This window comes from Siphateles boraxobius, unplaced genomic scaffold (genome assembly GCF_051911475.1).
Source record: "Siphateles boraxobius isolate OS27281-9 unplaced genomic scaffold, OSU_SipBor_1 77, whole genome shotgun sequence".
Classification (NCBI taxonomy): Eukaryota; Metazoa; Chordata; class Actinopteri; order Cypriniformes; family Leuciscidae; genus Siphateles; species Siphateles boraxobius.
In genome coordinates, this window is record NW_027509205.1 from 8,771,960 (window position 1) to 8,797,995 (window position 26,036).

At 38.3% G+C, this 26,036-nt stretch overlaps 1 protein-coding gene across 4 annotated transcripts in view; it reads right to left on the minus strand.

The window, feature by feature from the left end:
* Positions 1 to 13,906: 13,906 nt before the first annotated feature.
* The window catches only part of spen (spen family transcriptional repressor), a 34,035-nt gene continuing 21,905 nt past the window's right edge, over positions 13,907 to 26,036 (minus strand). For all 4 annotated transcript variants that reach the window (XM_077217940.1, XM_077217944.1, XM_077217941.1 and 1 more), the window contains exons 10-15: positions 25,929 to 26,029; positions 18,146 to 25,835; positions 17,682 to 18,029; positions 17,393 to 17,587; positions 16,107 to 16,265; positions 13,907 to 15,821 (exon numbers count right to left, since the gene is read on the minus strand). In XM_077217940.1, coding sequence (XP_077074055.1) covers positions 15,690 to 15,821; positions 16,107 to 16,265; positions 17,393 to 17,587; positions 17,682 to 18,029; positions 18,146 to 25,835; positions 25,929 to 26,029 — 8,625 coding nt within the window. In that variant the 3' untranslated portion in view covers positions 13,907 to 15,689. The remainder of the gene's footprint in view (positions 15,822 to 16,106; positions 16,266 to 17,392; positions 17,588 to 17,681; positions 18,030 to 18,145; positions 25,836 to 25,928; positions 26,030 to 26,036) is intronic.

Consider the following 26,036-nt stretch of genomic DNA (forward strand, 5'->3'; position numbering starts at 1 on the left):
TTTATTTTTGGGTCAACTATCCCTTTAAAGTCTGGCATGTTGTTGTATAGTCTACAATATACCAGGAACCAGCGTTATTATCATTAATTAAAACCAACACCATTTTACTTGAAATGAAAACAAATATTTGCCAAGGCAACATTTCTCATTTTTGTTTAGTTTAATTTGAAGTAATAAAATAACTAAAACTAACACTATACCTATTTAGGAAGAAAACAAAAAAGAAAACCAGAAATTATAAAAGCACAACAAAATGAATAAAACTGATAATGGAATTTTTTTTAAAACTAATTCAAAGAATTAATAAAAACTATAATAGTATATAAATCACATCCAAATCTTAATAATAAAGGGAAATTCTCAAAGAATATTCCATTTTAGCATTGAAACTGAATGAATAGAGTGTGAATTTTACATGGTTTTCTGTTTGTTATGGTAACGACTGAATCGGTATTGACACATTGTGTGTAATCGCATGATAAGAGTCATTAGCGAAATTCACAAACCAGGTCAAAAGTTCAAGAAGATGATTTGTTATTGCGACACAGAGTTCTCCTTGGTATAATATTTACTTCAATCACGGTCAGAGTTCATTTTACTGTAAGATCATAGACCATGTGGGACACAATTCTGAAAGATGCTCAGAGCAAAGACCACACACAGCTGAGCCACATGAAGGGGCTAAACAGGGGTTTCGCTTGGGAACCATCACCACAGAAAGTTTATGATTCGACTTTAGCGATAACATACGTAATCATAAAACAGAGGACTTGAATGAGGACAACTAAGAGCACTAAACATAAGGTGTGGTCACTTTTGCCTTTAACGACAGACAAGGGTTGGTTAGAGAGTTCAACAATTAGTTTACGTTTGTTTGGTTGAATTGGAGTGAGAGTTGTCAGTAGTATCTAGTCCACATACAGCCGATGCTTTAAATGTAGTTTCAGCATCTCAGTTGAGCTGCAATGTAGACTCTACCGTATGTGGTCACAGATGGAGATAATGATGGGAATAGAGGAGATGCCACTGAGGCCCTAACCCTAAAATTACTGCAAGATTGTGTGGTCGGTAGAAAGAGACATAAAGAGAAATTCCACTCCACTGACCGATTTTCCAACACTTCAGCATCTCTGAAATGCCGTCTGTTCTGTTGATTTGGATAAAGGGGGCTGGAGATGGGGTCTTCACCACTCTTTTCTTTAGTATCATAACTTCTTTGTGGATCAAATGTTTATTTTCATAGGTATAGAATAGAGAGAGAGTCAACACTGTGTAATCATGAAAATGAAATGATTATAAATAGCACATTGAGCAAAGCAGGTTAAATTAAAGCAATGAGCCGTGAGCAGTTTTGCATTACAGTGAGGGGCAGAGAGGCGGAGAGCTTATAGCTTGGTTAACCAAGGGGGAAAAAATACTCAACTGGCTTATTCGTTTTATAAAATGTAATTTTATAACTATCCAACATTTTACGTTCACTCATAGTTCAAGATGACTTGCAAAACAACTTTGCATAAGTAATAACTGTTATCATGTTTTTATTGTTATATTGTTGTAATTGTATTGATTTTATTTAGGAATCATTGTGTCAAAAGCATGAATATCCAGCAGGCTGTTTGCAGTTGCCATCAAAGTAGCAAGCAACTTGGCGAATTAAAGTTGAAAAATGTAATTCTGTCATACTAACCTTCATGTTGTTCCAATCCTCAATGGCTTTTCTTCTGTGGATCACAAAAGAAGACGTTGAGAAAAAAAGTATTTTTTGTACATATAGGCTACAATAGAAATCAATGGTTACCAAAATGGTTTGGTTACCAACATTCTTTAAAATATATTTGTGTGTGTGTGTGTGTGTTCCCCAGAAGGAAAAGAATGCACGTTTAAAACAACATGAGGGTGAGTAAATGATGACTTTTTTTGGATGAACTGTCCCTTTAAAATATATAAAGTACATTCACATATATAGTCATTTAACAACTTTGAATATGTCTTATCCAATCAGAATTGAGACACAGAACTATTCCTTTATATTTCACAATACAGTACAGTTAGAGCAAACTGTCTAACTGATCAATCTGATGCAACATTCCTTCACATTACTGCAATTTTAATTATTGTGGTTGGTACCATAAATCTCATTTATCATTTCACAGACACACCCCAACACAAACAGACCAAAGAGTCGAGACCGACAAGGAAATGAGCAGCCACTGATAGCTGGCCAATCATGTGATCAGACTACATAAAGCGTTGCACAAATTCACTTGAATGAATAAATGCTCTCTGGGCACCAATGGCCTTTACAACAACATTCCAATGCTCTGACTTGGAACACAACAATATACCTCCTGTTCAATTAGATATGCTCAAGGCTCAGTTAACACAAGACCAGCAAAAGGGATGTTCTAGAGATGTTCATTGGAGGTGAATGACCTTGTCACTGGGGAATTCATCCACCAACTAAATTATCTATGCGAGGGATAAAACTTATGTGCGTAAGAGATGGAGAGACTTAGAATGAAAATAACCACAAATGCCATTTACTTAATACAGTAAGTACTGTGTACTTACTGTATTAATGACAGTCTTGTTGAATGGCCACCTGTTGATTCAGTGAACATGACCCACCCAACATTGAGTGTGTTCAGTCATGCGTCATATCAGATGAGCCTGGCAGCAGGAAGAGAGAGCAGCAAATATAATGCACGGGTTTGTGTGTCCAAACTGCGTGATTGAATTCTGTGCGAGACTGTTTGTGTGCACTTGTGGTCAGCTAAGTAGTTACGGCTTCACTGCGCTGTATTGAGTGAGCAGACGGCAATAAGGCACCTGTTCCAGCAGTCTGAGCCCCAGGAGGTTAACATTGGTTTATTGAGGTAGGCATTAGGAACGTCAGGCATGTCGACCCCCCCCCCCCCCCCCCCAACCAGCTGACTGGCCCTTCCTTCCTCCCTCACCCTCAAAGGGGCCAGAGCCAAGAGAAAGTGGGAGGCAGCTGTGTAAATTACTGATGGAGGGGGAAACTCATAATGTAGTGCTATCTATAAGGAAAAGGAGGAAAAAGGAGGATCAAAGTGGAGATTAGTCAAAAACGAGATAAAAAGGATTACAACAGATGGAAATGTGTTATCCACTTGATACGAACGAGGGACCTTAAGTTTTTCGAAGTAGCAGGTTAAGGATGATGTGTTGTACGGCTATGTAGGTCACGGAAGCCTCATTTCCAATGGGTAGATAACAATGGAAACCAAAAGGAGACAGTTTGGGTGCAGCACAGAACAGTGTAATCTAATGTGTCCTACAAAAACTGCATTCAATAATACTTTCTGAAATGATTGCAAAATTCTCTGACAATACTTTATGAGATGGATTTTAAAGGGTCAATGACATGCGACAGTGTCCATGATAAAGAAAAGGAAAAATCTTTTAAAAATTACTTTTCAAATATACGCCACCTTCTTAGAAATGTACTCTTTGTATTTTTCATATAAAATGTTTTATACCATTTTCAAGAAAATAATACCTCGTAAAAAATATATATTTTCCTTGTAGCCCCTATGCTTAATCATAAGCACATAAGTGTAAAATACTGATTATTTGATATAAATATATTAAAATTAAAATATATTTTTCAAGGTACAAAGCATTTTTCTTTTACAAATATCATGGATTATTTATTCAAAAATTTGAATTTTGGGGGAGTCATCCACATCCACATCCACAGAGGAAAAAATTATATTAAGAAATTTAAAACATACTCATCATAGAACAGGTTGTGTTTTCAATGTATTCTTGAATAAATTAAAAAGTAGGACAGAAATTTCTCTTAATTGACCCTAAAATTGGTCAATCTCAATTAAAAATTCACTGACTCAAAAAGTCAGATCATGATGACAGCACCTCTGTTTTGACAGGTAAGTAGTGGTGTGGGATTGAAGGCTGCAAATCATTTCCTCATTTGCTGACAGATGTCACATCTTACACAGAGCTGTGAATCTGTGACCCATCATCTTCTCATGGGGGGTTTTAAGTGAGGTACGAGAACATGTCAGTCCTTGCTGGCCCGACTTAAACACCACCCTCAGAATGATTCACCAGATGACAGCAGCCCTCTTCAATTTAAACACATTGGCATATGGTGACCATTTAAAAATGCCTCCCTTTCCCAACCCCCTTCCAACAAGCACAGACACAAAAACAGGTGAACAAAAACACTGTTTAGAACAACCATTAAAAACTAATAAAAAACACTTAAATACTATTTAAATCATTATTCAATTATGTTCTATTTTTATAATAATAATTTATTTAATTAGTATTTTGTATTAAATCCTTGATAATTAGCCTAGTATTTTTATTACATTATTTTAATTCAATTTCTTATTTCACAGTACAACAGTTACAATACAATATATATATATTGTTTAGCATACAATTTCATAATAATCACAAAATTGTGTAAAAATTATTTTATACGGAATTGGTCAAACAGTGTGAATCTGCTCTATGCAAACTCAAGAGAAGAGATTTGACGTCATACTGAAAGAGCTTTGTGTTACTTCTTATAAAGAATGAACCCAGGCTTAGAAAAAATAAAGAAATAAAATAAATTGTTTATCCCTAAAAGAATGGTCCGCATTAAAAAAAATGTCTTCAGGAGTAAAATACCCTTTTACAGCTTTATTTTTTTTATTTTTGCACTCCCCAAAAAAATCACTGCCCCTCGTTCTAGAATGAGTAATTCTTTGCAAATATGAAGTCATCTGGTGAACATTCCTCTATTTCTTCATATAGCAGAAAAAGTTTTCAATATCATGCAGCCCTAATGCATACTTGAAAATGTATGGAGCTGAACAGAGCATGACACATTATAGAAGGTGTCTCTTTCTCTTATGAGTGCTTTAGGCAACGGTGCGGTACATGTGACGGTTAAATTGGTGGCGATCCTGCAGCACTCCTATACTGCATCTCTTCCTCCTTTTTCATGCTCTATTTCTCTCTCTCCCAGCTCTTTCTGCTTGCTCTTACATGTCCCAAAAGTTCCACCTTAACCACAAATAAATCATGTGTGTTGGTAGGGTGTGTGTGAGAGACTACGAACAGGCAGGAACAACTTATGCAATGCAAAATGTTGCATTGTCGTCCTCCATATATGATTCTTTCAAGATCACACATGCCCCATATCTGAACAGCAATTGTCATCTAAAATGTACCAATGAACAGTTACTAATTTTAATCCATGCACTTCTATAAACATTTCTGCCTACAGAAATTAAACACACAAACAATACACACAATAATTATAATCAAACATAAATATAAGACACATTTTATTTTATTAAGTACTAAGTTTTATTTAGTTCTAAACCCAGTTAGGAAATTAACTCATTTAAATTACATAATGTGTTCATTATCCATTTTAAATTGGTCTATTTGTTGTATGCTTTAAAAAAAAAACTGCAAATTTAAAAAGTAAACAAAGGCCTGATTTTGTAAACACAGAAAAGCAATTTTCCTGCAAAAAAAGTTGACAAGAAGTCCAAATAAATGCCAGACAGTGTAGGCTATGTAATGAAATTCCTTCCCTTTAATCTAAATAGCCAGTCAGGTAAATAAGCCTACACTAGTCTTACTGTCAAGTGCTCTGAATAATACATCCTTGCTGGGACTGCATTTATCTTATGTTGTTTCAACAATTTCAACAACTCAGAAAAGGCTATCTGTCTGGCTTGTGGATTTTCCTTTTTCAAACTTGGTGTAATCCATTGACTAATGACTTAATGGATTAATTTCACAGGGCAACAGATATCCCAAATGCTGCCTCACCCAAAACTGGGGCATTGTGGGAGTTCTGGGTTTGTCAAATCCATGCATGCTCTAAACTAAACACAAACTCCACAAACTCCACACACACACACACACACACACACACACACACACACACACACACACACACACACACACACACACACACACACACACACACACACACACACACACACACACACACACACACACACACACACACACATTGTGCTTAAAAGAATATTACACTAGTTAAGCTAATCGATAACACAAAATGAACTGACTCATCCCTCCTTTTCTTAAAATCAAAAAGTACTTACAACTCAAGGGTTGTTAAAATGTTTATATATATATATATATAAATATATTTATATATATATATATATATATATATATATATATATATATATATATATATATATATTTACTGTTTAAACAGTATAGTCACAAGACATAAACAATATTAAAGTTTACATTGTTAGTGTCCGTAACAATGAGAACAACCATACAAGTCAAATACACAGGTTTACACAGAATTATTAATGTGAGTGCTTGTGAAGTTATACACTCCACATTTCTGCTTTTAAATCTTCGAAAACTGAGCCCATTCACTTCCATTGTAAGTGTCTCACTGCAACCTTGATTTTTGCTGCTTCTTTTTTTTTTTTTAAAGAAAGTGACAAATTAGTTGAAATTATTTTATGTGGCAATCAAAATTATGCCACAAACTGAGCTTAACTTGTATTGAAACCAGAATACCAAAACCATCCAGATTCCAGTCAGCACTATACCACCTTGATCTGAGTTGTGCTCAAACTCAAACATTTTTGCAGTGAGATATAATTGTGCACAAGGCCCATCTTCACTTGCATCTGAGATTATATTTCAGCCTCAGAGCAAAGGAGATGATGTCACGGGGGAGGAAATGCATTTACATCGCTTAAGTCACCAGGTGAATCCTATCCCAGTAGCATTGACCTTTTCCAGTCTTTTTCTACGCAAAGAGCAAGCCGACCCCAGTGCCACCCGATCCAGCACTGAACACATCCTGGCCATTGTGTTCAGTATGAAAAGAAGAGCAGCATCAAATCCTAATGTTTTCTTTCAGACTATTCTGCCAGCAAGTGAGACACAACAGTGTGGCTTCTGGTCATACGTCATCTGTTACAGTATTTTCGCGTGATCAACAGTGAGGTCTCCTTTTTCCTATGACTAATTCAGAGATAAAAATGGAACATTGCCCATTCAAACATCTTAATTTCAGTCTGCCCTAACTGAAAGGTCAGAAGGCTCTCATATTCAAACCATTTTGTTGCTTTGTTTTCTATTCAGCTATTCACAGTAAACTGTTGAAGCTTGACACGGTGCTTCAGCGGGCCCAAAAAAGACAAAAATCAAGAAGTCTGGTTTAAATTTGCCATCATGCAAGAGGTTCATATCAGATAAATACAGTATGTTATTGAAGTGAAGCGATTATCTAAATGCACTGCAGCCTATATTTATGTTATCAAATGTCAGCTCTGCAATGTTATCAAAGGAGAGTGACATTAAGAGAGGAATACTGTGTGTACAGAGCAGTTTAATCGTCCAAAAGTGTCTTCAGCAGATTTCCATGTCTCTAAAAGATGATTTCAAATGATATGTGATAGCCTTTTAGATGTCAAGACCATCCTAACTAACAAAAATGGCTATGAAAGGAGCCATTGTTTTCTGTATGATAGGCCTACTACATGCCTATCAGCCTATTTATGTGTGTGCTGTATTTGTGTATATGTGATTTGTGTATCTGTGTATCTCTCCTGTCACTAAAGGAGGTACAGCTAAAAAAAAGTCAAGAAAAAAAACTGACTAGAAATAGGCTATACACTCGATATATGACTCTCCACTACACACACACACACACACACACACACACACACACACACACACACACACACACACACTTTATGACTCTCTACTACACACACGTGCACACACACACACACACACACACACACACTTTATGACTCTCTACTACACACACGTGCAGACACACACACACACACACACACACACACACACACACACTTTATGACTCTCTACTACACACACGTGCACACACACACACACACACACACAAACGCATTAGACATCCACGTCAAGGCTTGAAAATGCTAAAATTATGTTTAGGTCTATGACTGGCTGTAGATTATAAAGCTACAAGGCCTACTTATGAAATAAACAAACACAAAATAAACACATACAATATTGATTAGAGTTTAAATTATCGTAAGATAATCCACGCCAAAAACGACCTCAAAACAAGACCTTGTATATTACAATATTAATTTAATTTAATGTAAGTTAGGCCTATTATTCATTTATTAATCGGCAATTCCAGGTGCTATAGGTTTTTAGGCAATTCCAATGATCTAGGTAACGTTAGATGATCACAGCTAACACATATCTAACGTTATAAATTAAACACGTCCCTATAACCGGTTCGCTGCTAGCTACGCCAAATATAATAGATCAGATCAGAACTTGACTAATCTGATGTGAATTCTCACCTTAAAGTTAATAATGAAGTCCGCCAAACATCCTCCATTTTTACTGCGGTTGGTAACGTTAACTACCTTAACTGAACGTGAAAATGAGAAAGATGTGTCCAAAATGACGCTACAGTATGCACTTTTACGATGCACTATGCAGCCTAATCAACTGTGTAACGTTAGTGTATTAATTTTAATGCCAAACATCTGTCTGAGTCTGACAGCCGCTCCGCTACAGAAAAATGCGACAGTTGAGTGCATGACGTGTCTAACTTTCACACTTCGGCTGCGTCCGAAATATCATACTCTCTAGGGTCTTTGCGAGCGCTAAAAAAAAGTATCCTATAGACTATTTTATATGAATGTGTGTAAATTAGTCTAGTGTGAATGTAATCCAGACTACATTCGCCGTGTAGTCACTGGCACGTGACCTACCAAGGTCAGGTATAAATCCTCTCCCGTGGCCTCATGGGATAGTGTCCATCGTAGGCTATCAGAGAATTCTAATTTTTTTATGGCCTTCCCTTGGGTTGAAATGAAACGCTTTAAGCCCTTGATCACTTGTTGTTAAATTAAGTGCGAGCACTGTGAGTTGTTGTTGTGACGTCATAATCGTTTTGCATTGTGATCCAGGATCTGCCTGAAGTGTATACAAATGACTTGCTCCCTCTGTTAAAATCGAGGGGTTGAGGGTCTGTCCAAATAAACTTCCTTCGTCCACTTGATGAAGTTGAACGCACTTTAAAATTGTGGCGAGGATTCCCCTGAGGGGAAGTGCTGTGGGAAGTTCACTAGTGTAGCCTATGTCTAAAAGTGGATACTTCATGCACTTAATCGTTTCAGCTTAAATTACGTAGGGGAGGAAGAGCTATAAGACTTTGATGTTGAATGACAAACTAAACTTGTAAAATTCATATACACGGTTGAGTACATAATGCACAATGGTGAAGCGCACATTGACATGAGAAAAGAAATATTTGACCAATCAGAATCAAGTTTAGCATAATTGTATAATGATCTTGATTGGTCAATCATGTATGGTCATATGCTGTTGCAAAATCCAGCATTTCGTTTGTTCGTGTTTAAGTTGGTCACACGAATGCTTCACTACACTTGACAATGGACCCTTTTTTCCATGCAAAATTTTGCTAATGTGACCCCGCCTTTACCTGCGCACGTGTTATGTCTATCTGTCTCTGTATTTTTGGTATTTATTTCAGACCATCTCAGTGTAAATGATACGTTACATAATTTCTACATCCTTCAACATCTGAGTTTCAGTAACCACTCACTGTAACTGAGGCTAGTCATTCAGTTACAAAATTTCTCAGAATGTCTCCATGTTTCAGTTATTTGAGCACATTAACAGTTACATTCCTCCACAATCGGTGCATCAACTCCCATCCTGTTATCTTGTTTGATATGTGGAGTTAATAAACCGGAGATTCCAAGTTTTAGGTTGAAGGAAACAAAAGGAGTGAACACACTGCACATGTAAATCTATTTGTGATAAGGAATGTATCAGCTCAGCAGCTTGTGAGATAATTTAAATTGCAAGGATGTTTAGCGTGCCCAAATGACTGGTGGAAAGTGGACACTTATCAGAAAAAGAAAAGCCAACCCCAGTATTTTCAGCATTCTTAACATTTTCCTCTTCTTTCTAATTTGGTCTTTTGGAGCCCAGTCAGTGTGGTTCATGCCCATAGAATTACAGAGAGCTAGAAGGATGAAGGACAGTACAAACACGTGCCTTAAAGAGACGCTTTTGCCCTTCATTCCTGCACCTGCGTACACACATAATACATGCACGATAACCAAACACAAAATAATAAAAACATTTATTTATTACTGGATAACTGTGGTGGTCATAAGCAAATGCTTCTCATATTTGTGTGCTCTAATTTCCATAAGTAAGGGCTTACGGAGAAATGCAAAACAGATCTTTCTAAAGCGCCCTGATGTGTTTATAAAAATACCATCTAAGTATCATATCACATGTACTTTGCCACAGACATATGGGCTCAATAAAGCAGTCAAAAACCCTCCCAGCAATTTGAATGAATTAGATATTTGCATGCCTGTTCTTGTTGCAATGTCCTCCAACTGTGGTTTTTACTACATACCAAACTTCCTACTGCTACCTTTGCCGTCGGGCTGGTTTATAACTGTAGAGGAGTCATATAGATGCTGTACCTCTACTTTCCTTTCATTATTTTGGGCCCTCCAGATCCTCATACTTCCTGCAAAATGCATCACTGCGCTTTGCTGGGAGTGGGTGTCAATTAACATTCCTGGTCTTGGCTTGTCATGGCATTATAAATCTTATATTCTTCACCTCCTTTTTTTCCATGAACACACCTCACTTCCTACTGGGATGAAAAGAAAGACCTTTGCCTTTGGCCTTCGTGTTGTCTTTCAGATTTATAGGTAGAACTTTACGTTTACCAGATTTTATCGCAGCTCTAACTTCAGTCTCTAAGAATATGTTCTTTCATTCAAGTAAAATGCAAGTTCAAAATATGTATATATTCTATGGTTAAACCTGACATAAAAGCCACAGCTTTGGAGCAAGATAGGATCCTTCAATATAAGCGTTGTGGTCGGGATGGGATGCATTTGGATCATTAGAGAAAGAGTTTTTTCTGTGATGTATCTTCCAACTCACGATATTCACAAATTTCCCGGTCTTCAGGGTCATGCCAGCGCTACCACAAAACACTGCCCATGGGAATTCAGTGAATTCCCTGTGGAGGAACATAATGCAGGTTTGTGAATTTGATTCATATGGGATCAGTCAAATCAAACCTAGAGCTGGTCAGAATATAAAATACCTATTTCCTGTGCCCACCCTCCCTCATCACATAGGCTACCTAAATACAAATACACAGACATTTATTCTTAAAACTTTATAACCATCTTGCATACAAGCATAGTAGGCTAAAAAACAGAAAAATAAAACACTTTTTGGAAAGTATAAAAAAGGTCAAAATAACACATAATGTCCTTAAAGGCATAGTTCACCCCAAAATTAAAACTGGGTAAGACTTTATTTTACAGTCTCCTAGTTACATAGTAATAACAGTAAATTATGCATAATTACATGCAACTAACCCTTAACCAAACCCTAATCCCACCCTAACCCTGGAAAACACACGTTAATTAATATTACTCAGTACTTAAAAATATAATTACACTGTAACAATGACACCTTAAAATATTTTAGCCAAAGATTTTCATCATTAACTCACCCTCATGTTGTTCCAAACCTGCATACATTCTAAGCAGAGCATAAAAGATACCAAAATGACTTCTATTGTGTGTACAAAAAAGGGCATTTCTCAAAATATTTTCTTTGATAAACTTTTGGGTCCTTATAACTTCGTATAGTATGATACTATACTTTTATAAAAATCTATTCCGATTTATAATGGCAGTTACAGGCCATTTGTTCTTCTTAAGATTAAAAGTTTTAATTTAGTGAATTAATTTAGGTTTATCATCATCAGATGTGCTGTGCCTGAGGAATAAACCTCTTTGCTGTATTCTTTCACTCTTTCAATCTTTTTAAGGTTCACTGTATAACCACACAAAATACTTAAAGGGGTGGTAAAACACGATTTCACTTTTCTCACTTTAGTTAGTGTGTAATGTTGCTGTTTGAGCATAAACAACATCTGCAAAGTTACAGCGCTCAAAGTTCAAAGCAAACGGTGATATTTGCTTTTAAAGAAATACATTTTTAAGGACTACAGCAAACAGCCGGTTTTGGACTACACAACATTCCTCCAGGGTTGCTGACGTCAGCAAACCCCGATAAACCCTTCCTCTGAGAATACGAAATAAGTGGGGCGAGGCCATTTTATATTGCGTTGGAGAAGAGTTATTGTGGTTTAAGAGTGTTGTTGCCGCCGCAATGTCATCGAAACCAAAACCAGGACCAAACCTGCAGAAATTAAAAATGAATAAATAAATGAATAAATACACAAATAAGTATTCGAATAAATGTAAAAATAAATAAATGACTATTTATACTTTTAGTTCCTTATTTATGTATAATTACATTTTTTTCCACATTTATTTATTATTGATTTATTTATTAATGCATTTATTTATTTTCAATTTTATTTATTTTCACATTTATTTTTGTATATATGTATTTATGTCTACATTTATTTATTTATACATTTATTTATTTAAACTTTGTAGAATTTTGTAGTTCTTTTTGTGCTCCGGTTACTACCCGAAACCCAAAGTTACATAATGCCAGTAAAAGCGATACAGACCACGTCAGGCTATGGCAGATGTGTCATTCAACCTATTGTAAGTCGATGTACCATCACAAGGGTCTTGGAAATATATTATGAAGGTGGAAAAACTACATATTGTTACTTTAACGTTATCCAACAAACACCTAACGTTACAAACTTTTTTTTAAATCTCAACAGCAAACTTGGAATTAGAGTAAATTATTCTTTGATTAGAGCTTTTATGTATTGTTTATTGCTTGTTTATCTACAAACATGGTTCTGTGTTTGATTTGGCTACTGTAGTAAATCCAATGTTTAGTGTTCATTTTGGGTTAATAGTTCTCAGACAGATATTTGGCTACAATGGTTCTAAAAATACAAAAGTAACGGTGCCATACAGTCAGTAACGATCACTATAGATCCGCAGTCTTTACTCAAAAATAATCCCTTTGAGGACTGTAGTATAATTAGTTAGAGCGATTATATGAAATTCTTGTTTATAAAGCTTATTTTTTTGTAATACTATAATAATTAGTACAATTAAATAACAGCGTATCTAAAAGGTAATGAGACAACAAAAAACAAACCTTTCTGAAACGTCGTTTTAACAGACGTTCTTGAACGGGTTCTGCTCGATCATCTTCACTAACATTCTCTGGGTCTGATTCGGGCTCAAATTGTTATTTATTGACGCCATCGTTTATAATACACGAAAGCACAAACTGGCTACCGGTAAAGGTACGGGGCGTGACGTTTCCGGAAAACGTGGACTAGTCGGTTAGCGAATCACAACACACTGGGCCAGCTAACCAATCTGAGCCCATTGCGTAGTTTTGAAGGACTGGCTTCATAGCACCCAGAAACCATCAGACCGTTTTTACAAGGAGGGACAGAGCTGTGTAGAATAAAGGTAAAAAATTTTAAAAACGAAGCATGAACACATGTTACAGTGCACCCCACAAACACAATCAAGCCTTTGAAAAAATGTGTTTTACCACCCCTTTAAATTCACCGTAGCCAAAACCCATCAAAAACCATTAGATGAAAATACAGAACATGTTTTCGGTATCACAACACTGCCATCAAGTGGCTATAAGTGACACTAACACTGTAGGCCATTGATCTCCAACTAAATGTTATGCTTGAATTGACTAATTTCAAATGCTACCATTTTGTACAATGCAAAATTTAAATGATTAAAAAGTTGACCAATACATAATGCAATAACCAATCTGAACTAAACTGTACATGATAGGCAAGTATTACAGTGTAAAATTGATAGTAAATGGAGATCAGAGTGAAGCAAACAAACACCAACAAGACTGACCATGAATGACCATTTAATGATCTGCAGAGGTGTTAACAAACAAAATTTATTTTACATCTTTAAATGTCCTCATAGAGGAACAGCAAAATACACTTAAAATGATGAAATAAAATAAATCAGACAAATTTTTAAGATCAGCTGTTTTTGTTTTTCTTTCTTTTGGTATTTTGATATTTTAAAGTTATATATCAAAAATGTAAGTGCCTTCAAAATAGCCATGAGCGAATTTGTAGTAACTCAATGAAACTGCAAAACTAAGACTCATGCTTTACTTTCTGCATCGGTTTTCTTTACATACTTTTGTTTTGTCTCACAAAACAAAATAGTGACCCTGACATTAACAAAAAACAAAGACAAAGAAGAAAACAAAAGCAACACAAAATGAAAATGATTATTTACAGCTTGGCTCAAGGAGACACCAATGAAGAAAGGAGACCAAAAAAGCCAGTCTCTATCATGTCTCCTGACAGATTTGTACATATTTTCATCTTTCTCTCTCTTTACAAAGAATATTTACCACTTGCATTGCACTGTTCTTGTTGGACATTCAGAGGTATGTAAAAAAAAAAAAAAACAACAAGAAAGAAACAGTGAAAAACAGAATTTAACACTTTAGGGGTCCTACGGACAATAAAATCATTAAGGATCCCCCAATAGTTACTAACATGACAATAAAAAAGACAGAAATAGAGGTAGGGGACAAAAAGCATAAAACAAGGCAATGTAAAAGCAGGCCCTAAAGATCAAGCGACAAATACAAAGTCAAGTATCAAAATAAAACTAGATAAATCTCAAGTCATTTAGCTTTCTCCATTAAAAATTATGGCACAGGATTGATTTCAAAAACATCAACAAAACAAAAATATGAAATGATACTCAAGTGGTAACTGACAGTTCACTTTTACAGTTGATGGCAATAGGTTGTCAATCTGGTTATGCTTGTCATATGCAGTGTCTGACTGCTTTGAAAGTCTTTAAATATACATCATATTTACATCCAGGCCTTCACCTGATTCACTTTGCAAGTATTAAGAAAGCGAAAAAAGTATACATACAATCCCCAATTGAGGCATCAAGTGTAAACTGTACAACTTACAATGCTCCAACATTTTGTCCCTTTGGGAAAGAACAAGGGCTATATTGAGAGCAATTTCTACAAATAACATGGAAGTAACTTTTTTACTTATGATTGAACGGTAACTGCTTTATATTACATTATTATTATTTTTTATAAAATGTGTCAAAGCAATTCAATTGAACTACTTTGACCTGATAACATTTTTAGTCTCTACCACAAATGGCTGGTGAATGAAGCATGTCCAAGTAATAAAGTAAAATTACAATTTCAATAACCAAATTTGTACAAACTTGTTTTTCATTTTTTTTTGATTTTCATAATATAGTGCAATGATTGGTCTGATTATTCTTCAGAAAAAAGAAAAAGAAAATCAATAAAAAAAAATTCTTGACTACCATGTCCTAATAATCCCAAAGATCTTCAGTGTTTTAAAAACCATAGATAGAAATCTCCAAATGAAAAAAAGGGGGAAAAATGATCAGAGAATTGATCGTTGTAGATAGCTCCATTTATCCCTGTGTACTTTTAGGTGATACACAGTTAAACGAAAGTGGCAATGAGTCAATGGATTAAAAGGCTGGCAAAAAAACCAAAAAGAGCGAGTGCATGGCCAAAAAGGACATTGAGGTGCTTTCAGAGTAAAAAAAAAGAAAACTGGCAAGTCTCAAAGGCTGGTGTTGGCATGGGAAGCTGGGACCTCCTTATACAGAAGCTATGACAATCATAAGATGGGGAGAGATACTGGAGATGCTATTGAGAAGGTCTGGAGCCAGATGAGACAAGTGGCTCTCAGAAAACTCACAAGGAGGGAAAATCTGGACAACATAGGCTGGCTACAAGGAAGACAAAAGAAAATTATTTGTTAGTGGAATGTCCCATTTAAAGTCAGCAGATGGCTAAATTATTTATTTTCACATATGGAAGCATGGAATCTTTTATGTGTGGTTAGACATGAGCATCTTTCTAAACTTTTTTCTTTCAGGAAAAAATCGATTATATGATTATATATATATATATATATATATATATATATATATATATATATATATATATATATATATATATATATATATATATTATTGCACACGATTATAATTTTTATTCTTAAGAGGACTAACCTGATTCGAGCCTGGGTTCGGGACATTGATAATTCCAGCAGCTTGTTTTGCTTGCAGGTAAGTGATAAAACCAGTTTTAAGAGCATGGGTCTGGTTGTGGACATCCTCTTGGTCCAATCCACAAGGCAACGCCAACAGAAGGCAGTATTCATTTTCAGCCTAGAAAAAAAGTCTTACCTTTAAATTCCTAATATTATCCTGACATTTCAGTAGATTTTGTTTTGCTTTGATTTAATATATATATTTAAAATTAGATTTACAGTGCCCCTATTATGGATTTTTGAAAATGACCTTTCATGTAGTGTGTAACAGCTCTAAAAGAATGAAAACATCCTGCAAAGTTTTGAATCTAAAAGTGCACCGAATATAAAGTTATTGCCTTTCAAAATTAAGAGTCGACTCTGAGTCAACGAAATGAATCGTTTTTTTAAACGAGTCATAAGCCGTTTCGTTGTGACGTCATGACGAAACATTAGCATACTGCCCGCCCACTTATTGCGTGCGCAGACACCAGGGAAACTTGAACCCCGTCAAACACTTCAGCTGATTCCTGTGGATGCTAGAGAAAATCATGTCCAGAAGATGCTGTGCTCTACAATGTGAAGGTAAAGCCAGTTTTTTTCCACTGCCCAAGGACGAGCATGTGAAGAATCAGTGGTTAAAATTCATCTTTACCACGATACCACAGCAGTATAATCCTAAACTTTTGCTGTGTTCCCTTTTTTTTACTTACAACTGCTTCTCAAATCTCAGAGAAGGATTCGCAAACCGCTTGCTCTTCAAAGATGGTGTTCAAAATACTTCGTTTTGAGTTTTATATTGTGTAGGTCTTCCAATGTTTCATCATCGGACTCGCGCTAGGATTGATATGGTAAAATTAACGTCATTGTTCGTTACTGTGTTTAGTTTACGGTGTAGTAAGCTTCAGGAAACACAGAACTGACGTTGTTATGGCAATGGGCGGTTTTGTTTTCGACACACACGCTGCACGCGGTAGACCAATCACAACAGACTGAGCTGTCTGGCCAATCAGATTAGAGTAGCTCGCGGAAAGGAGGGATTTAGAGAGATTGATTCATCTGATGAGTCGTTTGAGAATCATTGAAAATGTGGTGATGTGCAAATGTATATTATGCGAAAATTAAACAGTTTTTTGACATTTGATGCATGCAAACCTGTTGTAGGAGACTCCAAAACAACATTAGGAAACTTTAAAATGGCATAATAGGGGCACTTTAAGATAAATCCTTAATATGGTTTGAGAAAGAGGTTAAAATAAGACTTACAGTCATACGTCTTGCAACTCCCTCAAGTTGTGAGACCTCTAAACGCATTCTCTGGGCAATGCGAAGAAAGGCACCTCCTTCTGGTGGTGGCAGTGAACGGTGAGCCAGAACATTGTTACCAGACACAAAGTGTAGCTGTACTGCTGCAGTATCATTCTTAAGTGCCAGGTGACCTTGCCAAATAATTGGGTATTTCTGCTCAAGGACAAAAAGGATAAAATATTATATCCATTGTACTTCAGAAGGAATTAAAAATCAATAGAAATAATAGTAAAATAAGATTACACACCGTTAACAACTGCACCATATCAACGGACCTAAGTCCTGTGTGGTCAAGTTTAAATTCTGATCGCATCTGAGAAGAGGCTGAGGATGGACGTGGCAACTGGTTAGAAATAGGTCCTTGAGGTCCCTTCTGCGCAGTGATAGGCAAGTCCAATTTGGGTGTTATATTCACTGGAGAAGTGTAAGAGGGAGAGCCAGTCTCACTCTGAACTCGTGATATGTGAGACAAATCCATGGAGCTTGGGTGTCGAATGTGAGAACCGTCAAGTTTTGATTCACCAAAACTTCCCACAGACTCGACGGAAGAGACAGAGGGAACCTTCTGTCTTTGACATTGATCAACTTGTGAGACCTAGTGAAGAATGCACATCTTAAGACAATATATATACAGTATATGAAAAATGGCTAACATAACTGATAACTGTATTGCATAAATTGCACAAAAAATTGCACAAAACCAACTCTCACCTGAGATGCAGCAATTCCACGATTAGCCATATTAATTCCAATTACTGAATGACTTGGATACTGAGAATGGAAGCCACGCATTTCTCTGTAGTATTCAGACATGGAGTTTGGATTTCCAGTATGAATCAATTGAACTCCTTGAGAAGATACCATCACAGAGCCAGGGGTGTGCCCTATTATCCTGCTGTCTGAGTGAGGGGAGGGTGTCATCTTCAGCTCCATTGCTTTTGGTGCATCCCTCACAATTTGTGGAGCACTCTTTACCACAGGGGAAGCTTTAGAAGAAGTAGATGATATGTGTGAAGGTGACTGCATTGCCTCTGGTGTTCGAGTTTGGCGATTTTCTACAACACCTGGATGGTCAGATAAATGCTGGTGCACAAGTAAACGCACATCTCTAGCATACTGATCTAGACGCAATGCCCTGTGATGCAGACCTTTGAATTCAGGCTGCATTACTATGCTTTCCGGTTGTAACTGTGGTGCAGAAGCTCTACGAAGTCCTTGTGGGAGATTCAGCATATCATCATTGCTTGTCTCAACCTGGCCACCAACAGATAAACCTGCATGTGACTTCAGCACAACATCTCTGATCACTGCAGGCTGAGGAGTCGTGGAACGTTGTGGAGGTGCAGATCGTGGTGATAAGAGGTTTTCTGAACGGATTCCATAACCTATTCCAGATAACGATGCCGTACTGGCTCTGACATCTCCTTGGGACAAATGACCTATGGGCATAGACTGGGTGACGCTATGAGGGGGCATTATTACTGATTGCTCAGCATGGTGTATATTTGATACATACTGAGATATAGGGCCAGCTGGTCCCAAAACAACTGAGCTGCTAGGAGGGCAAACTTTTGGAAAGGGTGACGTGGAATGGCCTGTCGACCTAGGAGAATGTGAATCTTGCTTGGGTTGTGAGACCACTCTTTCATGTTGAACACTTGAACTTAAAATGTGATTGCCTACCAAAGATGGATGGTGTGGGCTTAAAACTGGTTTAACATTGAAGTTCTGTGATGGTTTTATATCAGTTTTCATTGAAATGGTTTCAGTTACTCCATTTTTTTTAAAATGCTGCTGCTGTGTAATTGACTGGCTATACCTCAGAAGTTGAGGATGGCTTGTTGACTGTTGGAAGGTTTTCACAGAACCTCCATGTTGACCAGTGTGGTAGGATGGTTCCGATTTTTCAGAGCTAGGACATTCCTGATTAATCGAGGAAATAACAGGCTGAGCACTAAAGGTTTGGCCAGCTAATACTACTCCTGCATGTCCATAACCCGTAGGTGTCTGTGATCCTTTTGGTGTAGATGGGTGAGATGTTGGTTCTTGTTTTATCTGTGATTTTGTTACAGACTGCTGAAACTCAATATCCACTGCACTGGCTGGTGGGATTTGACTTATTTTAGCAATGATCCGTTGTGGTCCCCCTGTCTTTTGTCCAGAATAACTCAACACTACCACACCCTCGGATGTATTGACCCTCAAACCAGTACTTGACCCTGTGTTACAATGTGTGCTTTCAACAACAGGGCGCCCAACACTTACGCCATCCTCAGAGGGGTTAAGTGCATGATACTTGCTATTTTCATTCAAGCCTGTACAATACTTCTGCTTGGGTATGGACATTCCAGAGCTACGGTTGCTTAAAGAGATCCGAGGAGTGTCCTCGAAATCAAAGGGCATAGGGATCCGACTAATGACTGAAGTAGCGGTGGAAGTTATAGCCAGTTTCTCCTTTAAGATCTGCGGAGTACCACATTGTTGCAGAAGAGGTGGTTGTGGTGGTGCTGTACAAGGTACAAGTTGAGTTATAGGGCTGGGTCTATCTTCAGGTAGAGAGGTCTTTAAAGGCAGCACAGCCTCAACTGAATTTTCATTATTAGACATCCGTGGATCTGTGGTTGTGAACTGCATACCTGGGACTGCATTGCTATTTGAAGCAGATACATACTTCGGTTCCATTAGAATCTTTCGCAATGTGCTGGAGCTTGGGTCAATATCAGAGGCCTTTGTGTCAGGAGGTATGGGAGGATTTGCTGGAGGTCCCCCAACTCCTGCTGTAGACAAAGACACATTAACTTGAGGTTTAGGGATCGTTCCTTTCTCCTCTGTCCTGGTCTTCCACTCAGGGGGTGAGAGAGGAGTCTTAGAGGAAGTAGGTGAATTCAGGCAGGCTGTAGGTGAAGTAATGGTAGATGATACTGGCTCAGGAGATAGCTGCTGTGTCCTTGAATAAGAAGGACTGTTATTTCCAGAGTGGAAGGCAGATTCTTGAGGCTCAGGCTGGTCAACAGCAGGCTGTTCTGCCTCTTTTGGTGTGTCCAAAATCACTATAGATGTAGCTTCATGTTTGCATGCAGCAGCAACGGTGACTACAGCTGCTGCAGCTGCTGATGTTGCTGCCTTAGGGTTGGCAGTTTTAATCTCTTCTGGGATAGACTCTGGAAGTTTGACAGTAGTTGATTCAGGTTCCTGCACTGCATCTTCAGCCATATCTAATTTTCGGTTCAAAGTAACCTTCCGACCTCTGGATTTCTTTGGAGTTTTTGGCCGTGCTCTTCCTCCTTTTTTGGCTGCCTCTGATAATGGAGATTCTTTGAATGAAGTATCTGTTTTACATGTTCGATAAGATTTTGAATCTGGAACTTTAACACTATCTTGTTCAGATTGTACAATGGTCTTTACAGTCGAGTTTTTCTCAGGTTCAATAACCTCTCCTGATACAGGCAGAACAAGTGTCTCTGGTGTGGGAAGGAGGGCTGTGTATGTTGTTGGAGCAGAGAATCCATCTGCATCACCAGATATATCCTCAGCAGTAATGGAATCAATTGCAGCAGCCAGTTCAGTTTCACTTGCTGGATTGGCAGGCTTTTCTACCTCTGTATCATCTGCAGGTTGTACTATAACAGGTGGTGTTAGGGTTGGTGGTTCAGTACAAGGTTCTTTGTAAGGTGCTGGAAGCTGTTCATCTGTAAGTTTTGAAATATTCTCCACTGCCCTTTCTAGTTCCATTTGACGGGCAAGCAAGGCAGCCACAGGATCAGTAGGAGGCTCTATTTCTGAAAGAGACTCATCCTTTTCATCAGTACTGTGCACATCTTCCTCTTTGTGGTAAACTGGGATGGTTGACCCTTCTTTTACTAAATGTGGGGCTTTGGTTTTCAAAGACCCTTCTAAACTTACAGCTTTGTCCTCACCTGAATGAAGGACATTCTTAGCTGCATCCACAGTGAGATTAATAACGTTGACAGGCGTATCTTCAGGCATTGTTTTGGTGTTTCTTGTTGGCCTTGATGTCCTGATTTTCTTATCTAATGTCGGTGTTTTTTCTACAGGAGTGATTTCTATGTCGGCATCAGTTGTTTTTCCCTTAACAGAATGTGCAAATTCATTTTCTCTTTTAGATATGTTCTGTTGTTTGGTATCTTGTGACAACTGTCCAACATGCATCGAAGTTTCATCTTTGGATTCAGCTTGGTGATCGAGGGCAGGTGACACATCAACCCCTGCTATGTCTGACTTAATGGATTCTGGGCTACCTTGCACTTTGTCCAATTTCAATGTTTTTCTGCTTTGTCCTGCTCTTATTGGTGAAGACTGCCCTTTTTGAGATCGTGGAGAGCGCCATGCCTCTGTTGCTTTAGATATTTCTCCACTACATGCTGACTCTTTATTTTCAGAGTCTTCACTCTCAGAATTTTTGGTATGATCTCCCTTAACTGGAGAGATTTCATCACCTCTTCTACGAGTCTTGGGTGGACGACCTCTTCTACCAAGTGTGGTTACCATATGCTGTGTTCCAGCCTCCTTATCACTACAGCGCTTACGGGTGACACGGGGAGGTTCTGTAATCTCTTTTCCTGATTGTGGAGCTTCATCCTCAAGGGGTGTTGCATAGACAGATCGTACATTCCGTCGCTGTCGTGTTCTGCCATGATTTGTGTTTGATTCATGGCCCTGCTCTGAATCTGTAGCATGAACAGGAGATTTCGCAGAGTTTCTAGAGTCAGCAATGAGTTTTGTGGAGTCTCCTCTGGGGGATGAAGATCTTTTAAGCTTTTCTCTATCAATGCGTTCACTCTTTCGTGTAGCTGGTTTCTCATTAGCAACTTGAGGGTTCGGTGTTGATGCTGGTGAGACAGTTTTTAACTTTTTACTTTTAGGTTGTTTACGTGGTGTCTGTACCAGTTCAATCTCAGGTTCTGTGTCTGGCAGCTCCACATCTAGTGGGGATGCAACCTTGTGAAGATAAGTATTGGCAGGATCCATTTTTATTTCTGAAAGATCAGCAATCTCTTGAGCTTGACTGGGCTTTTGAAACGGAGAAGATGCCTGAAAAGGATCACATTCTGGCTCAACATTAATTAAAGATGCACCAGGAGTAGGTGGTTTGACATCAATATCCTGTTCAACAATTGGGCTTACAGTTCTTTTGGACTCACCCATCTTTTCATTAGGTTCTTTGACAGTCACATCTTCCTTTATCATGGGTTCAGGGGGTGTAGTACTCAGTGCAACAGCTGTGTTCTCCTCCTTTAGGTTAATTAATGGAGAATAATCTTTTGGAGCATCTTCAGGCCGCTCATTCACAACTGCTTGACTATCTAGGTTTAATAATGTAGAGGGCAAAACTAGCTTATCATGCTGCACAGAAGTCTCTGAAGCTTTAGAGAGAGTCATTGGTGATGTTGTAGCAGGGATATGACTTACTGACAACTCTTGGGAAATTTCTGATACATTGGGGGATGGCCCAAACTCTTCATCCAGTGTCTTCTCCTCCTCCATCTGATCATTTACACTAACTCTTTCTGAAATGGGCAGCTGTTGGTTCTTATCTCTTTGTTGAAGTTCTAAGAAGCGGCTATGAAAAAGTACTCTTGGTTCTTGAGAGAGGTCTGTTCCTCCTGCCCCAGCTTGCTCCCCTTTGGAATCATTTGTAATACTCTCTTTCCAAACTCTAACTTCAGGGTCACTGCTTTTCCGCTCAAGGTGTTGAAGTCGTCTTGAATCCTGTTCAAAGATAGAGCTATGAAGAAAGCGTGAAGCAAAGAGCTCTTGTCGTTCTTGTTCGTCGGGTTTAGCATCTTCCTTTTTAACATCTAACTTTCCATCAGAATCAGAGCGAATTTTCTTTTTTTTCATGTACCAAGAAGGAATGGGTCTCGGAGTGGGTTCAGACTTCTCCTTGTCTGTGCTATTTTGAAAGTTTTTGAATTTTGAGTCATGACCAAGGAAAGACCAGTTTTCTTCCCTAGATGAAGACAGTGACTTAGCACGCTCAAGTAGAGCTTTGGTGTCAGGCGTTATGGTCTTATCCAATGCAAATTCATAGAACTTATTCTTTTCAAGAGACTCAGAAGACTTTACATCTGAAAGCTTCTCCTCATGCTCTCTTTTGAAAGAGTTTAGCTTTAGTGAAAGGTGCCTACTTTCACCATCTTCATCAGAGTCTGATTGAACCTCCCCAGGTTCCAATTCACATTCAGGGCGTTTTCGGATACTTTCTCGTTTAACAAAACTGGTAGGGAAGCTCATTTCTCCTCTCAATGTGGTCTGCCTAATATTGCTCTCCCAAAAGAACTCTTCTTCTGTCACTGATGCTTTCACTTTCAAAATCTCTGCATGTGGCAAAAGCCCTTGGTGCACTGTGTTGCCAAGATTGTATTTTAATACATCTAAATGCAAGTAATTTTTGTCCATTGCCACCGGTGAATCTGGCTCTTTGTCCAGCAATTGTGATGCATTTCTCTCCTCCTCAGAAAAGGGTGTCCCTGGAAGTGAAGCAAGTCTTCTTTCAGGTTCATCATTTATCCGTCTGAACCTCTGATAATCTCGCTCTCTTTTAGTAACAAAATCTATTTCAAATGCTCCAAACTTCTTTCGCTTAGTGGGTGGTGAATCACCAGTTACATCTTGAGGTGGTTTTCCTAACTCATGCACAAGACTTCGATGCTCAAAATCTTCTGCATCAGTGCTGGGTGTGCTTTCAGTTTTATCCGATTTATCACACTCTAGCATTTGTTGCTGTAGACGACGGTTCTGCTCCATTTGTTTTCTGCAACTCTGGGAGTGATCAATGTCCGAGACCAAACTTTCCTTACTTTCAGAATCTCTTTCCAGCCTTGAGGAGAGCATGTTGTAGCTAGTTAAGTGCTGCGGTTCTTGGTCTCTAGAAAATTCCATATCTACACTTCCATCATCAGAGACTGCAAGACTGAAACTTGGTTGACTATTAGCTCCAAAAGAACCTATCTTTTGATCAAGACTATCTAAGGAATCTATTGCCTCCTCAATTGGTTCCCCAAGTCGGGCCTGAAGGTCTAGACTGAGGCCTACTGACATTACAGTGTCTAGCTCATCATTTAGAGTACTAACAGTTACCATTCTCTCTGATTTCATTTTTTGTTCTCTCTTGTGTGCTTCTTTTCGTAGCAACTTTTTATCATAATTAATGTCTTTCAGCAAAGGTTCATCAATAAATCTCCTTAACTTCCCTTCATCCTCCTGCGGACTTATCCTCCTCAAATTATCAGCCTTTCCAGATGTTTCTTCAAAGCGCCTCTTTCGTGCAGCCAAGCGGTCAGCATCCACAGAAGAGCTGGTGTCAAATTGAAGATCAGTTTTGAAGTATTTTTTGTTTTTCACCTTGCCCTCTTTATCCACAACCTCAACTTGACTAGCCAAGCCCTTCTCCTTGAGATGTTTTCCATGCTTAAAGAAATCTCTACCCTGAGTGTCTATACGGAATGGCATACTCTTGTGATCAACTGAGGGTGGGGTGGTTGGAGACCGAACAGGATCACTCCCAACTTTTGTTTTTTGTTCACTAAGGATACTATCTATTAATTTCCCTTCCTTCTCCTTTACTCTTGTCAGCTGTACAACACAAGGTGGCAGATCAAGTTTTCCTTTTCCAGAGTAGTCTTTGACGAATGATTTACTGGCTTTACCTCGCAAAGTTAAGCTAGCTTCTGGGCTAGTGTCCCTGTCAAGTTCAAGGTCTGTCTCTGATGATGGAACAGTGGGGGATGCAAGTTTTGATTTCCTCAACTTCTGCTTCTCAGGCCTGTCCTTGTCTCCTTTTTCCTTACGTCCAGCACGTCTTTCTTTTTCTCCTCCATTTCCACGATCTACCTCAAAGACTGATTTGTCTTTCTCTGATTTATCACTCCTATTGTGCCTCTCCAAACGAATTTTATCTGACTTTTCAAATTGTGGTGGAGAAAGTGAGCTGCAGCTGCCACTTCGATCAGATGAGCGGCTGTAAACATGATGTTCAGAGTCACTGGGAGGACGTTCAGAAAGGGATGGGGAGGCAGCAGGGCTAGCGGGACGACGTGGATGGGATGGGCTTTGATTGTGTTCAATTGTCCGTCGACCATGGTCGCGTTCATGATCCGTTTCAAACCTCTCTCTTTCCCTCTCACGTTCTCTTTGTAAGTAGCTGTACTTTCGAATATCCTGCTCATATGGGTCTCTATAATCCCTGTATTCACGGGGGTCATCATAGTATCGTGGATCATAGTAATCTCCCTGGTAAGGGTCCCATTCTGAATAAAACTCTCGACTTCTGGCAGGATATTTTCGACGTGGATCCTCTGTGTAGGAACCTGGGGTACGCACATTCTCATAGTATGCCCGTTCAGCTGTGAACTCATGATATGGCGGCCGGCGCTCATCTCTGCAAAAAAATAAATAACTGATTAAATATAAAAGGATATAAAGGCACCATGATTCTACACAATGAAAGAGGTGTTAACATACAACAGCTCACCTTCGTTCAGATATGATTTCATAGAAATCTCTTATGTCTTGTCCAGATGCCTGCATTGAACGGTAGAAAGCCATCTGGCTTTCCTGGTTGGCAAAGTCAACCTACAAA